The sequence below is a fragment of the Chiloscyllium plagiosum genome, unplaced genomic scaffold (assembly GCF_037043375.1).
Source record: "Chiloscyllium plagiosum isolate Xiang-an unplaced genomic scaffold, Cpla_swu_hap1 HiC_scaffold_7, whole genome shotgun sequence".
NCBI lineage: Eukaryota > Metazoa > Chordata > Chondrichthyes > Orectolobiformes > Hemiscylliidae > Chiloscyllium > Chiloscyllium plagiosum.
In genome coordinates this window covers 30,732,793-30,749,937 of record NW_028270145.1, presented here as the reverse complement: position 1 = coordinate 30,749,937, position 17,145 = coordinate 30,732,793, and the positions used below count along the sequence as shown (strand labels likewise).

The following is a 17,145-nucleotide window of genomic DNA, read 5'->3' as shown; positions in this document are numbered from 1 at the left end:
GCAGATCCTCTCTCATACGCTCACACATACATCCTCTCACTGACTTACCCCTTTACATTCACACACACTCTCACAGACACTCAAATTACTAAGAATGTTCTCTTAAGTCAACTCGCTTCCCTGCTATTATTAGACTTCTGAATGAACCTCTCAAATTTAAAATCTAATACTGAATTTGCTTCTTTGCAGCAGTACCTGTGAATTCCTAGTCCTGTCCAATCATCCTCTGATCTTTGTGTTGTATGAGCTGCCTGTACTGCACGCAAAACCAAAGTTCCACTGTACTTAGGTACATGTGACAATAATCAATTAAGTCAAGTGTATGGAATGAGCTGCCAGAAGTGGTGGAGTTGGTACAATTACAACATTTAAAAAGTTAAAAAATCACACAACACCAGGTTATAGTCCAACGGGTTTAATTGGAAGCACTAGCTTTTGGAGCGTCGCTCCTTCATCAGGTGGTAGTGGAGGACACAATCCTAACACAGAATTTATAGCAAAAATTTACAACTGAAATTATACATCGAAAAATACCTTGATTGCCTGTTGAGTCTTTCATCAGTTTGAATACCATAATAGTTTCACTTCTTTCATGTGTAAATCACAAAACCTTTTATTTAAAAATTTGCATTCCCAGTTGGGGAATGGTTCAGCGGTCCAGGACATTAGACCTCGGCCCTTCGGGTGACCATCCTCCAAGGTGGACTTCGGGACAGGCAGCAGAGGAAAGTGGCCGAGCAGAGGCTGATAGCTACGTTCGGTACCCATAGGGAGGGCCTCAACCGGGACCTTGGATTCATGTCACATTACAGGTGATCACTATTGCACCACACACACACACACACACACACACACATTCTCTCAGAGACTTAAACCACTCGACACTCATGCACACAAACACTCACCTCCCCCCACCCCAGACACGCGCACACACTCCCACATGCACCCCCTCACAGACTTAAGACACTCTACACTCACTACACACACACACACACACACACACACACACACACACACACACACACACACACACACACACACACACACACACACACACACACACACACACACAGAGGCCCACGTGCACACATAATTTGTGGGGTGAATTTGTACTTGCAGTTACATTGTACTTTGCTCAAAAACTGCATGAATTCACGTAAAACTGTTATCTCACTTTTTAGATTAGAATCAATCTTTTTTAAGGTGAAGGGTGGAAGGTATAGGGGAGATGTCAGGGGTGGGTTCTTTACACAGCGTGGTGGGGGCATGGAATGCGCTGCCTATGGGAGTGGCAGAGTCAGAATCATTGGCGACCTTTAAGCAGCAATTGGATAGGTACATGGATGGGTGCTTAAGCTAGGACAAATGTTCGGCACAACATCGTGGGCCGAAGGGCCTGTTCTGTGCTGTATTGTTCTATGTTCTATGTTCTATACATCATGACATTGACAGAGAACACAGGGCTAACACCTTCAACATATTGTCTAGCTATTACCCATTGTTACAGATAACCTGAGAATGCAACTTTTAAAAAACAAGTCTTGTGATTTACACATGAAAGAAGTGAAACCATCAGGTATTCAAACAGATGAAAGACTAAACAGACAATCAAGGTATTTTTCAATGTATAATTTCAGTTACATCACACTGTACATTTTTGCTATAAATTGTGTTTTAGGATTGAGTCCTCCACTATCACCTAATGAAGGAGTGTCGCTCCGAAAGTTAGTGTGCTTCCAATTAAACCTGGTGGTGTTGTGTGATTTTTAATTTTGTACACCCCAGTCCAACACCGGCATCTCCAAATCATAACATTTAAAAAGCACCTGGATAGGTATAGGAAGAAGAGGAGATATGGCAGAAGTGGGTACTCCAGATGCTGAAGATTAGAGTGGTGCTGGAAAAGCACAGGTCAGACAGCACCCAGAGAAGGAAAATCGACATTTCGGGCAAAAGCCCTTCATCAGGAATCAGAATCAGAATCAGGCTTTTGCCCGAAACGTCAATTTTCCTGCTCCTCGGATGCTGCCTGACCTGCTGTGCTTTTCCAGCACCGCTGTAATCTTTACATGGCTATGGGTCAAATGGGACTAGATTAATTTAGGATTTCTGGGTGATGTGGACGAGTTGGTCTGAAGGGTCTGTTTTTATCCTGCACAGCTCCATGACCCTAAAGAGGGACGTGCCTTAGTTAGAGGCACTAAAATTCACTATTTGGAGATGCCGGCGGTGGACTGGGGGGTACAAAGTTAAAAATCACACAACACCAGGTTATAGTCCAACAGGTTGATTTGGAAGCACTAGCTTTCATCAACCACCTGATGAAGGAGCAGTGCTCTGAAAGCTAGTGCTTCCAATTAAACCTGTTGGACTATAACCTGGTGTTGTGTGATTTTATTTAACTAAAATTCACTAACTTGGTTCATGGGTTGAGTTGTCAGATAACTAGATATTGAGAGAGATTAAACAGAGCAGATTGCTGGCTATTAGGGGAGAGATGAAGTGAGTGGTTTATCTCCACAAGACCTCTGCCACAGGGCCTACCTGTGTGCGTTCTCTGGTGGGCTTTCAAGTGCGAGCTCTTGGTGTAAACTTTCCGGCAGCCATTGAACAGGCAGCGATGGACCCTCTTCTTGTTGTCGGCCGAGGTGTCGAGCTCTCCCTGTCCGTTCTCACTCATGACCTTGAGCAGGCCGAGGCCAGCTTTCCGGTGAGCGGCCTTGTTGGCCTCGAGCTCCGCCACGCCGCTCGCGGGCTTCACCGCGTGCCGGCCGAGCTCGGGCGACGACGGCGGCGTCAGTGACGTGACCGCTTTGAGGCGCGCGGCGTTAACGGACGCCGGGGCTTCGGCCGCGCTCGGGAAGGCGAACGGCCCTGGACCCTGCTGCAGGTGCAGCTCCTCCTCCTCCTCCTCCAACGGCGGTGGCGGAGGCGACGAGGTGGGGGTGGAAGGCAGCTCGCCGAGGAGAGGGAGATGGCCGCCAGGCCCGGGGCGAGCCGCCTCCCCGCCTTCGATGCCTGCTCCAGCCGAGGCGCTCAGCATCCAGTCCAGCTCCTCGAGGAAGGGCTCCGCCACCAGCTTCTTGGGCTCCGTCTGAAGGTAACGCTCCAGCTCGAGGCATGTCTGGGGGGTGGGGGGGGCGGGGAGGAGGAGAGAGATGGATGGTTGGAGAGTAAACAAAAACAAACAACCGTTATCGCACACACTCCAACCAAGTCCCGTCTTAAAAACACAAGTCAAACCCAGTCAGAGACTTCCCACGTCATGTCCAGCTCAAGCACATGTGCATGGGGCCTGTGTGGTAGGCCCAGTGTCCTGGGATAGGATCCCAGATGGAGTTGGTAACCTCCCTTTCTCCTTCCCCCTCCCATTCCCACTATAAGTGGGATGTGGTACACTTTTATCCCATGAGCAGAACACCTTGCAGATACATTGAAATATATGCTTCTATTTTGACTGCCAATGCATTTCACACCTCCAAACGAAAAGGTGACCATTTCCAGTCCTCTCCTGGGTCGCTGTCTCTCCTCACCCACCCTCACTATTGTCCAACCTACGCAAAGCAGTAATCTTACCTGCACCATTGTCCCATTCTGCCAAGACTTGGCTGACCCACTCCTGTCCCTGTCCAGCACTCCTTTCAATTTAAAGTTTTAATTCCTGTGCTCCAATCCTTCCTATCTCCACTAGACTTTGCTCCCCCTTTCAAGAGCTCATCATTTCTCTCACTCTTGAGCATTTCTCAATATCTTCACTCACTAATGACTGTATTGCCTGCCTTCACTTATCCTAGCTTTAAACTCTGGCATTGCCTCCCTAACCTGCTTCTTTCAAACCTGTCTCTCTCATTCCCTTTGAGTCTTCTATAAGTTTGAATTAATTTTTTCCTTCTGTGAATACCTTGGGATATTTATCTCCACCCCCATCACTACATTAAAAGCACTAGATAATGAAGTTACTACTATGCAAGGACTGGCTTATAAAAATTAATGAACTATGCAGAGAACTTGCATCAAAAGAAACATTGGATTTCTAGCCCTAAAGTCAACCATTGTTCAACTGTTTGTAGCCAGGTAGTATCATTAAGATCCACTTTACTTTCTCACCCATACCCAAGTCAGAGATTTACAGGTCATGTATAGATATAGGGACAAATGGCCAATTCTATGGTTGGGTTCAAGAACAATAATTTTGCTTTTACAGAGCACCTTTAACAGGGGCACATAGTGGGGTCAAACATTGTGGTGCTGGAAAAACACAGCAAGTCAGGCAGCATTGGAGAAGCAGGAGAATTGACATTCTGGGCATAAGCCCTTCATCAGGAATGTTCACAGGAGATAATTGGACAGATTACTAGTTCAAAGATGTAGAGTTTAAGGATTATAAAAGGAGAGCAAGGTGCAGCAGCTCGGGGAGGGATTTCCAAAATTCAAGATCTGGATTGAAGGCTAGATGGAGTGCTCAGTCCACAAATGTAAGAATTGCATCTGACTGAATGTGGCATCTGTCTGTTGCACCAAATCCATTCAGAGCAGAAAATAAGTAACCAGCCCACGAAAAAGTTCTTACATGAATTTTAAACTAGCTGCAAGATAGAGGAAAACACAGAAACAACTGTTACATTTATTTGCAAATCAGTGCTTTTGGGACTTTAAATAGCCTGTTCTCATTGGTATTGTCACACTGCACCAGAAAATCAACTTCCTGTTCATTGAAGCTGGGAACTCGTGTGAAGTTAGACTATTTAGAATTGTTGCCGTGTTTTCCCAGACCTTGAAACGAGTTTTAAGATTTAAAGTTATGCTGGCATAATGTTACAGGTGTAATTGTGCATGTGTCAATAGAACATATTGACCATTTTTTCATTGGTAATATACATTCCGTACATAAAATGCTAGAGTTAGAGGAGTGCAGAGGTCACAAAATCACAACTGTTACAGCACAGGAGGCAGCAATTCAGACCAACATACCGCCTGCACATTGGTACTAGATAACGATGCTCAATCTCTTGCTTTTTCACCTTGCACACATTATTTGGATAAAAGCAATCTAATGCCCTCTTGAATATCTCAACCAAACCTGCCTCCACCATACTTCCAGGTAGTGCATTCCATAACTTAACTACTCACTGAGGGGAAGAAGTTTTCCCTCACTTCACCTTTGCTTCTTTTGTGGATCACTTTGAAACTACACTTTCTTGTTCTTGTTTCTTTTAGGAGCAGGAATAAAACTCCAAAGATTGCAGTTAATGAAGCAGACAGAGTGCAAGGCTAAGGTTACATTTCTTTTTAAAATCCGTTTGCCATGGAACAGCAAACAAATTCCTTTATTCTCGCTTTTCTAAACTCCATCCCAGTATTTCTGAATCATGATACTAGCGAATTGTTCAGTGTAACGCTTGTCACACAGCATGTGCTTAAAACATGCTGGCTGTCCCTGTTTATCAGCAAATGGAAAAGTGGGCCTCCCAAGAACAACATGGCACAGATTTTAAAACTGTAATCTGCCTCTATTTCAGATGGTAACTATAAATCAGGACTTCTGCAGCCAATCCTGAAGTTTGAGTTCAAGTCAATTCTAAGCCACCTGATATCAGTAATAATAGATTGACAGGCACATCAAATGGTCCTTGTTAGTACACTTTAAGTTGGAGCAGGTAACACTGGATGTGCCACAAGGACTGTGCTCGAGTTCCATTTACTGCTCAAGTCAGAATTTGGACAATATTTACACAAGTTATACCACCAGTACACAACTAGCTGGATAGACACTTAGTTTTACCTACAGGGTGCACTGCAGCAAGGGTCATCACCAGCACTACGCCACCTAGATTGGCCAGGTCAGTTAATGCATAGGAAATCTGTCACCTCCATATTCCCCTTCAAGTCACAGATTACCTTGATTTGAACATGCAGCAATGACCCCACGTAGTCACTATGTAAAAATCCAGAAATTCTCCCTAAAGCAATGCAAGAGCATCTTCATTAGATGATTGGTTCAGGGAAATAAAACCACCACCACCTTTCCAAGGATAAAACTAGAGAAGGGTCATGAATCTTAATCTCAGAATGAATGAAAAAAAAAGTGCAACACCATTTCAGTGGTAACTCAGCAGGGCTTGCACTCACCTCAGTCAAAGGTTTATGGCTTCAATTCCCACTCCAGCAGTTGAGCACATAACCTAAGCTAACGTTTTAGTGCAGGTCTGGGGGAGCTCTGCATGCTCAGAAATACTATCTTTCACATGAGTCACTGAGGATTGATCTGCCTTCTCAATTAGAATTTTTTTTAAAAGCTCCATACTATTCAATGTCTGCTAACATTTATGCAACAAAAACATGCATTAAATAATCACTTATTGGAATTCAACCTATGGGATTGGCAGTAAAGCACTTGAGGATATCCCTATTTATTTCTAAACTCTTAACTTCTCACCCACATTCCCAATAATGCATTTGTCCTATTTCTTCACACACACTTTGTCCTCTTTGGGAAATTAGTCAGCAGGTATTGACAGGATGAGCAAGCTTATTACCAAACCTTTGACCCAAGTCACAAATGCTCTGAGTCTACCATGGAACTTGAGACCAGAGCTTCTGGATCAAAGGAAAGGATGCTATACTGAACCACAAGACATTCACTCACAGCACATACAGCAAATCTCACGCCACGTCCAGAGCCCTGATGGACACGGTCAAAGACGCCAAGCTGCACGACGTCTTCAGCACCCCTGCAGACGGAGCGCAGCGTAGATATACATGGTCACGGGCAGACGGGTCTATCCGCTCAAGGATAGATTACCTGTTTGTGTCCCGAACGTTCTCGGTCAGATCCACCGACGTCAAGCCGGTGTTCTTCTCTGACCACTGCCTCCTGCAGGCCGACTGTCACCTACAGGACGAGCAGCGGGCTGGTAAGGGAACGTGGAAACTGAACACCAAGCTGTTGACCCCGGGAAACATTGAGGAGCTCAAGAGGGATTACGCAGGTTGGAGAACCATGAAGTCCCTCTTTGAGTCTCCAGCAGACTGGTGGGAAACAGTAAAAGGGAACATCAAGAGGTTCTTCATTCTCAAAAGTGTTCAGAAGGCGAGAGAGAGACGGGGAAAACTGTCCCAGCTCCAGGAAAGTATGCAGAACCTGCTCCTGCTGCAGACGTTGGGGGTCGATGTCACGGAGGACCTCAAGGAGGTGAAGGGCCAGCATGCCTCGCTCTTTGCCTCGGAGGCCTCCAAGATAATCTTCCGGTCCAGGGTCCGCTCGGTGGAGCAGGACGAGACGTGCTCACGCTTCTTCTTCCAGAAGGTGCACAAAGAGAGCTCCGTGCTCAGCAGCCTGAAGGAAGAAGATGGCTCGGTAACATCATCTCAGGCTGACATCATGAGGATCAGCAAATCCTTCTATGCCAGTCTGTATGAGGCGAAGCCAACCGACAGCATGGCCTCCCAGTCGTTCCTGTCCTCTATCACGGAGGTCTTAGATGAGAGAACACGGGGGAGGCTGGACCAGCCACTATCTCTGGATGAGCTGACCAAGGCCCTCGAGTCCTTCGAAAAGAATAAAACTCCCGGAAGCGACGGCTTACCGGTCGAGCTCTATTCCGCTCTGTGGGACTTGATTGGCCAGGACCTGCTGGAGGTGTATGTCAGTATGCTTCGGGCAGGTACCATGAGTGAATCCATGAGGAAAGGCATCATCACCCTCATCTACAAGCAGAAGGGGGAGAGGGAAGAAATTAGAAATTGGAGACCGATCTCACTGTTAAACACAGACTACAAAATCTTGTCAAAGGTCATTGCCAACCGGGTCAGGTCTGCTCTGGGATCGGTGATTCACCCTGACCAAACCTGTGCTGTACCGGGCAGGAAGATCGCTGAGAGTCTCGCACTCCTCAGGGATACGATCGCCTACGTGCAGGACAGGGGGGTGGACACCTGCCTCATCAGCCTGGACCAGGAGAAAGCCTTTGACAGGATATCGCATACATATATGAGGGATGTCCTCTCCAAAATGGGCTTCGGGGAGGGAATCGCTAATTGGATCAGACTGCTCTACACCAACATTGTCAGTGCAGTCTCAATCAATGGGTGGGAATCAGATAGCTTCCCAGTCAGATCTGGAGTCAGGCAAGGCTGCCCTCTCTCTCCTGCCTTGTTTGTGTGTTGCATAGAGCCATTTGCCGAGTCCATCAGGAAGGATGCGAGCCTGAAAGGGGTGACTATTCCTGGCAGCGGGGGTCTGCAGGTTAAGGCCTCCCTGTACATGGATGACGTCGCCGTTTTCTGCTTGGATCCGCTGTCCGTGCACAGACTCATGTGCATTTGTGACCAGTTCGAACGGGCCTCGGGGGCCAAGGTAAACCGAGGCAAGAGCGAAGCCATGCTCTTCGGGAACTGGGCCGACCAATCCTCTATCCCCTTCACCGTCAGGACTGACCACCTGAAGGTGCTGGGTATTTGGTTCGGGGGGGCTGGGGCGTGCGCCAAGACCTGGGAGGAGCGGATCAGGAAGGTGAGACAGAAACTGGGCAGATGGAAGCTACGGTCACTCTCCATCGCGGGTAAGAACCTGGTCATCAGGTGTGAGGTACTCTCAGTATTGTTATACGTGGCACAGGTCTGGCCTATCCCCAGAACCTGTGCTGCTGCAGTCACCCGGGCCATCTTCCAGTTTATATTGAGGTCAAAGATGGACCGGGTCCGAAGAGACACAATGTACAAAGACCGGTGCAATGGGGGAAAAAACACACCCAATGCCACCCTCACCCTGATGGCCACCTTTGTGTGTGGCTGCATCAAGCTGTGCGTGGATCCCCGGTACGCAAACACCAAGTGTCACTACGTACTGAGGTTCTACCTGTCCCCGGTGTTGCGAAGGATGGGCCTGGCCTCGCTGCCGCGGAACGCTCCGAGTAGTTGGACCGTTCCGTACCACCTGTCCTTCGTGGAGAAATTTATCAAGAAAAACACCTTTGACCACAAATCCATCAGGAAGTGGTCAGCACATAGTGTCCTTGAGACCCTTCGGGAAAAGGAGAGGGCGGATCCTGTCGAGCGGTTCCCTGAGCAGACTGTCAAAGCCATTTGGCAGAATGCCTCATCGCCAGAACTTTCCAACAAGCACCAAGACATGGCTTGGCTGGTGGTGAGAAGGGCTCTGCCTGTGAGATCCTTTATACACGCCCGGACTCTCTGCCGCACCGCACGCTGCCCTCGAAGCGGCTGCGGGGGGGACGAGACTGTCACACACCTCCTTCTGGAATGTGCCTATGCAGAGGAAGTCTGGAGAGGAATGCAGTGGTGTTTGTCGAGGTTCGTCCCGAGCAGCGCCGTGACGCGGGACTCCGTGCTCTACGGCCTGTTCCCCGGGACGCACACCGAGACGAACATCAACTGCGCCTGGAGGATCATCAACTCGGTGAAGGACGCTCTCTGGGTGGTCTGAAACCTGTTGATCTTCCAGCTGAAGGAGTTGACCCCGACTGAGTGTTGCAGACTGGCACATTCCATGGTCCAGGACTACGTGTTGAGGGACGCGCTGAAGCTTGGGGCAGCTGCCGCCAAGGCGCGGTGGGGAAAGACCACCGTCTAACATCTGCCTGCCTAAAGAAGAACAGGGGGCCCACGCAGTCATTTGGGCTCCGCTGGCGTCTGAGCTCAATGTAATCGCACCAACCTGTGAATATGAATGATTACCCTGTTTCGATACGTAAAGAAATGCAATGTTTACAGAATGATGACATGTCCAATTGTATAGATTAAATATATATGAATAAAGTATATTTTTGAAATTAAAAAAAAAAAATCTCACTGAAGGAGGTGACAGGAACAGTCAAAAAAGGCTGTCTGTATAAATGTGGATGAAATGGAGCTTAAAACCTAGGGTTCCTGAAGAAACTTGCACTTGGTCTGATTGAAAGCCCAAAAAAAATGCTCAATGAATCATCACATGTGTTTGGCGACTGTTGGTGGTTAATAATACCACTGATGTCCACACACTGGCACTGACTACACTTCAGAACAAGTGACATGTGTTCCATGCCCTATGCCACCAGCAAAGCCCTATAAACATTGGCAGTTCACCAAATGGTACCTCACTGAAGCAACTCCGCATTCACTTGGACATAAAAATATAATACTATTTCCTGGAAAATTAAGGGGTAAAAGATGAGAAAAATTAATGAAAGCTACAGCCTTCTGATTTCCAACAAACTCCTCTGAAATTAAATAACCAGGATGCATTATTTGGGGCTCGTAAGAAGCCTACTGATTTAGACACTCGCTACTGACCTTTTTGTATTGAAGACAGTCTTGTTGCCTGGTAAAAGGACAAGTTAAAAATCAAACTCTCACCTGGCCTGGTGCTGGGTGTTGAGTGGTACAAAACTAAAGCCCATCTATGAAGGCAATTTAGGTAGACGTAAAAGATTGCACAGCATTACCTGAAGAGCAAAGAATTCTGCCAGTGACCTGACTACAAGTGTGAATCACGGAAACTTGTGGAGATCGCAGTTGTCATCTCTAATTTATATAGAGCAAGGTTCCTCAGACAGCAGCTGAGATAAATAACTAATTAATCATTTCTTGCCAGTTTAAGTGAGAAATAAGTGATGGTCAGAGTACTAGTCAGATTTGAACTTGCTTGCCCCATTTTCAAATTCATACGAATCATGCAAGGAGTTTAACATCACATCCAAAAGACTGCACTTTATCAGCACACCCTCTGATTCAAGACTGACATTGCAGTACAGTACTTAAGTTCAAGTCTTTGGAGTGGGACTTGAACTTACCCTTCTGATTCAGAAACAAGAGCTCTGTCCACTGCCCCTTGCGACTGCACCTTCAAGGAATGGTACATACATGAACTACATTGGACATTTTTTTCTGAAGGACATAAGGCTCCATTACAAGCTGCTAATGAGCTAACTACTGCAATGTGTCTCCCTTTAAAGAAGAGCATGTTCTGACTCTCCCAGCCTAACCTTTATATGTTCAGGAGTATCACTGGCGAGACTAACATTTGGTATCTATACCTACTTGACCTTCAAGAGTGGTGAGCTGCCTTTTTGAGCCTCTGCAGTCCATATGGTGTAGGTAAACGCACAGTGTTGTTAAAAAAGAACTCCAGGATTTTGACAGTGACAGTGAAGGAATGGTGGTACATTTCCATGTCAGGAAAATGTAGGGGTTACAGGTTATGGTGTTCCCATTTGTATGTTGTCTTTGTCGTTCTAGATGGTAGAGGTTGTGGCTTTGAATGCTGCTGTTGAAGGAGACTTAGAGTTACTGGGGTGCATCTATTATTGCCGCACACTGCTGCCACGGTTAATGGTGGAGAGGATGAATGTTGAAGGTGGTGAATGGCATGCAGAGTGTTTTGTCCTGAATGGACTCCTTGAGCATTGATGAAGCGGCATTCATCCAGGTATCTGGAGAGTCAATGCTTTGTGCATGGTGGTCAGGCACTGGTGAGCCAAAAGATGAGTTACTCTGAACCTTTGACCTGCTCTTGTAGCCACAATAATTATGTGGCTGATTTCATTCAGTTTCTGGTCAATGGTAACTCCCAGGATGTTGATGGTAGGGACTTGGCAGTGGTAGTGCCATTGAGTATCAGCAGATGGTTAGATGCTCTCTTGTTGAAGACGGTCATCACTTGGCACTTATACAGCACCAATATTACCTCACATCTATTAGCTCAATCGTGGATGTGTCCAGGGCTTGCTGCATTGAACTTGGGCTGCTTCAGTAGTTGGGTTGCAAAAGGTACTGAATATCGTGCTATCAGTGAATATCCCCACTTCTGACCTTATGATGGAGGTAAGGTAATTGATGAAACAGCCGATGATCGATCCTAGGACACTAACCTGAGGAACTCCTGCAATAATGTCTTGGAATGGAGGTAATTGACCTCTGCCAACCACAGCCATCATTTTCTGTGCGAGGTACAACCCCAATCGTGGAGACTTTGATTCCCATTTACTTCAGTTTTACTAGGACTTCTTGTCATCAAGGTAATCACTCTTGCCTCACCTCAAGTTCATGTTTAGACCAAGATTATAATGTGGTCTGGAGCAGCATGGCTTGTGCAGAACCCAGTTGAGTGCCAAAAAGTATTTGTTGAGTAAATTCCATTTGATAACATTGTTGACAAACTTCTGGCACTTTCCTGATGATCAAAAGACAACTGATAGGTTGGTAATGGGCTTGTTGGATGTGTCTTGCTTTTTGTGTGCAGGACATAGTTGGGCAATTTCCACATTATCATCAGGAAGATGCCAGTGTTGTAGCTGTACTGGAACAAAGTGGCTGAGAGCACAGCGAGCTCTGGAGCAGATTTCTTCAGTATTACTGCCAAAATGCTGTTAGGGTCTACAGCCTTTGCAGTATCCAGCACCTTCAGCCATATTTTTAAAAATTCCTTCATGAGATAAAAGTGTCGCCCACAAAGCTAGTGCTTATTTCCCATCACAATTGTCCTCAAACTGAATAGCTTAAAAAAAAACTGAATTTTCAGGGCCAAAAGTTAGCCACTGGGTATCTGGAATTAGGTAGGCGAGAACATGCAAGGTTCCCACCTATTAGATTCCTCCAAAAAGGATCCAGATGGGTTTTGACAATAGCTGATGGTGACCACAAAACTATGACTTTCAATTCTAAATTGATTAATTGAATTTAAATTCAACCAGTTCCTGTGGTGGGATTTGAATCTTGTCCCCAGATTATTAGCTTGGCCTCTAGATTACTAGTCAGTGACCACTTCACCATCTCCCCATTTCTTCATAGCACATGAAGTGAATTTAATTAGATGAATGCAGCTATGGTATAATGCTGGAGAGGCAGAGATGGACCATCTATTCAGCATTTCTGACCAATGATGTACCAGGTTCCGCCATCATTCAGGATGGGATATTTGTGACGCCTTCTCCAGTGAGTTGTTTAAATTATCCATCACCATTCGATGCGAAGGACTGCAGAGCTTAGATATGATCTAGCAGTTTTGCGATCACTTAGTCCTGTCAATTGCATGCAGCTTCTGCTGTCTGGCATCCAAGTAATCCTGTGTTTTAGGTTCACCAGGTCAACGCTTCATTTTTAGGTAAGCCGGGGGGCAGCTCCTGGTATGCCCTCCTGTACTCTTCATTAAAACAAGGATTATATCTTTCTTGATGATAATGGAAATGCAAGCCATGAGGCCACAGACAGTGGTTGACTCCAATTCTGCTGACAGCCCATACTGCCTCATGGAAGTTTTGTTTTCAGCTGCTAAATCGCTTCAAAACCTATTCCATTTAGCACAGTGATAATGCCACACAACATATTGGAGGATATTGATGTGAAGATAAGCCTTTGTTTCCACAAGGACAGTCTTACTGCTACAAAGTAGAGTTGAGAGAGTAAGATCACATAGCTTTCCCTTGTTGGTTCCCTCCACCTGCCACAAGTCCAAAATAGTAGCTCCATCCTTCTGTTCTGTCAGTCAGTCATGGTGCTGCCAACCCAGTCTTGGTGATAAACATTGAAATTCCCCATTCCCAGGTGTACTGTGCCCTTCCCACATTCAATGCTTCTTCTAAATGGTGTTCAAGACGGAAGAATATGGATTCATCAGCTGGAGGGAGCTAGATGGTAAGTAGTAGGTGGTTTCCTTGACTATGTTTGACTTGATGCCACAATACTTCATGGGGTACAGAGACAACGTTGATGGTTCCAGGACATCATCCTGACTTTATACTGCTACATTTCCACCTCAGGTGGAACTGTCCAAGGTGAGACAGAACACACCAGGGGTGGGATAGGAGTGATAGTGATTGTACAGGAGGATTCAGTGACTATGACTATGTTACTTGACTACTCCACAGTGCAGTTTTTGACGCAAGGCCACAGATGCTAATAGGAGTTTGCAGGATCAACTGGACAGAATGCAGTTTTTGCTTCTCATGCCTGATCAACACAGGTTGGTCTTTCAAGCTTTATTTTTGAGCTTTTCCATGTGATAATACTGAGTGACTTGCTAGGACATTCCAAGGACATTTAACACTCAAACTCATTGCTGTGGATATGAACTAGTGTATCAACCAGACTGGGTAAAAGCGACAGATTTCCATCCCTAAAGGACATTAGTGAACTAAATTGATATGTGCAAAATTCTGGTGAGTTCAGAATGAATCATTACTGAAACTGGCTTTTTATTACAGATCTGTCCATTAATTGAATTTAAATTCTCTCATCTGTAGTGATAAGATTTAAACCTATGTCTAAATTATTTGTCCAGTAACATGATCATTATGCTGCGTTCCCAAATGCAACTAGCACACAGGTTTGAGTTACATATCTGCCTTCAAACTTTATTGCCTCTGCCAACACTTGAGTACTGAAGGTTTACACAACCAAATCCACTTTCCTAAAATGCATGGTCCACATGAAAACACTGATCTGTCCTGCTTAAGTTGATTGCAAAATGTTAAAGTAACACTGATGAAAATCAGAGGAAATGTGAGCCAGTCACAAAAGCTGATCCTTCTTGATCTTACCTGGAGGAGCTCAAATCCACTCAGTTTATTTTCTGCTCCTGTATCAGGTCAATGATGAACAATCTATATACTGTAATTAAGTGGGAGCAGAATGAGTATTGCATGCACAGAATAAGGGATCCACTGGTCTCTGAAAGAGCACACAAGGGACTGGATGAAAGAAGCACAGAGTATCTAAGTTCGTTGATCTGACAGCCTAAGAACAGCTTTGCGACTCAAAATAGTGCAAAGTTAAAAATCACACAACACCAGGTTATAGTACAACAGGTTTAATTGGAAGCACACTAGCTTTCAGAGCAACGCTCCTTCGTCAGGTGATTGTGGAGGGCTCGATCGTAACACAGAATTTATAGCAAAAATTTGCAGTGTGATGTAACTGAAATTATACATTGAAAAATTGATTGTCTGTTAAGCCTTTCATCTGTTAGAATACAGTGGTAGTTTCACTTCTTTCAGGTGTAAATCACAAAACCCTTTTTTTTAAAAAGTTGCATTCTCAGGTTAGCTGTTAACAATGGTGATAGCTAGACAATATGTTGAAGGTGTTGGCCCCCTGTGTTCTCTGTCTATGCCATGATGTTTAGATTGATTCTAATCTAAAAAGTGAGATAACAGAGTTTTACATAAATTCATGCTTAACAGACAATCAATTTTTCAATGTATAATTTCAGTTACATCACACTGCAAATTTTTGCTATAAATTCTGTGTTACGATCGAGCCCTCCACAATCACCTGATGAAGGAGCGTCGCTCCGAAAGCTAGTGTGCTTCCAATTAAACCGGTTGGACTATAACCTGGTGTGGTGTGATTTTTAACTTTGTACACCCCAGTCCAATACCGACATCTCCAAATCAAAACAGTGCAGGAATTTAGATGCTGACTTAACGCTACAGTGAGAAATGTTTAAATTGACTCTCCAGCAGGCAGCCAGCTGTAAAGCCCCCTACTCAGACGCCCAACATAAGTGAGCACAAATGCTTCCCAGCAGAAAGATTACATGGCAATTAGGAGAGAAGCCATTCAAAACTAACAGGTCCTGGAAGCAGCCAAAGCGGCTAATGAAATGGGACTTCTATTACCACAGCCCAGTGCTAAAGAAAATTAAATCGTTGTTAATTACGCTGCAACAAAGATAAGAGCTTCTCTGTGCTGTTGTTACTTCTTGGAAGGGGTGTGTTTTTTTTGGGGTGGGGAGGGTGTTCAGACTCCATCTTCCTCTTCCTACACTTCTGTTCTTCAACTCTGTAAACCTCGAGTCTAAAACCCTCCAAGACCTCTGCACTCCCCCAAGACTGACAGTCTCTCTTGTATCACTGTATCCATTTACCTCTCTCTTGGGCAACCGTGCCTTCAGCGCCTAAACCCGAAGTTCTGGAAATCTCTCCCTAAAAACTCTGCTACCTCCCTCCTTCCATTTCCAAAAAGGTTTTTCAGAACACCCCCAATTTCACTTGTCATATCTCCTTACATAGGTTGTCATCAAAGCTGGTTTGATCCCACATCAGTGGACCTAGGATATTACTACGTGAAAAGTGCACACATGTTGCTGCCTAGCTGTTAGCATGGCTCAACCAATGACACACTCAGCTCTTTGATGTAAGACCAGCCCCATTCCATGGTCAACCTAAACTGTTCTTTTCGAGCCTGGAGTTCCAGGAGGAACGGACCAGGCCAGGACAGACAAGCATAGCACTTTTCATTCACTGAAAAACAATGAGTCATTTGGATTTTAAAGTCAATCCCATGGCTTCATGATCACTTTTAACCCCAATCAGATAATAGATATAGAATTTTAAAATTTTCTTAAAACGAAATTCAAATTCTCAAACTGAGATGATGGGTTTGAATTCTAAGTCCTCAGATTACAATCCACTAACCACAAACACAGCCTTTTCACAATCTAACCACACAAACACGGTCTCTCAGATGTTGTGACAAGTAATGGAGGTTGCAGAGTCATGGTTCCTTTCCTCATTGCATATAGGATCATAATTGCTTCTAAGTTAGAAATATGGAGAGGTGGTGGCCTGGTGGTATTATCGCTTGACTGTTAATCCAGGGACGCAGGTAACGTTCTTGTGACCAGAGTTTAAATTTGACTTCAATAACAAAAAAGTCTGGAATTAAGAGTCTAATGATGGTCATGAATCCATTGTCAATTGTCAGAAAAATGCATCTGGCTCACTACTGTCTTTTAGAGAAGGAAACTGCCCAGACTGCCGCACATGTGTCTCCAGACCGACAGCAATGTGGTTAACTCTTAACTGCCCTGAGGTAATTAGGAATAGGCAATAAATACTGGCCTAGCCCCTCGTCCAGTGAATGAATAATAAAAAACGTTAAAAGGCCATTTGACTCAGAGCATTCTCTACCATTCAGTATCACAGCTGATGTGTTTGTGCTGAATTCCACATTCCCATCAATCCCAACATCTAGCCCAACAAGAATCATCTTCCATGTGAAGAATCCATATCTACCTTCGCAATGATCCCACCTTCACTACTTTTTGTGGCAAAGTCTCCAAAGTTTCAAAGACTCTCAGTCCTCAAGAAAATAAAAATATTATCTTGACAAAATGTGTTTCAAAACCACAAATTTCAAAAAAGGTTT

General features: G+C 45.1%; 1 protein-coding gene across 1 annotated transcript in view; it reads right to left on the bottom strand.

Annotated features, from left to right (window-relative positions):
• Positions 1-17,145, bottom strand: part of LOC122551431 (Krueppel-like factor 7) — an 85,878-nt gene that overhangs the window by 33,775 nt on the left and 34,958 nt on the right. The window contains exon 2 of the mRNA XM_043693329.2: positions 2,545-3,124. Coding sequence (XP_043549264.1) covers positions 2,545-3,124 — 580 coding nt within the window. The remainder of the gene's footprint in view (positions 1-2,544; positions 3,125-17,145) is intronic.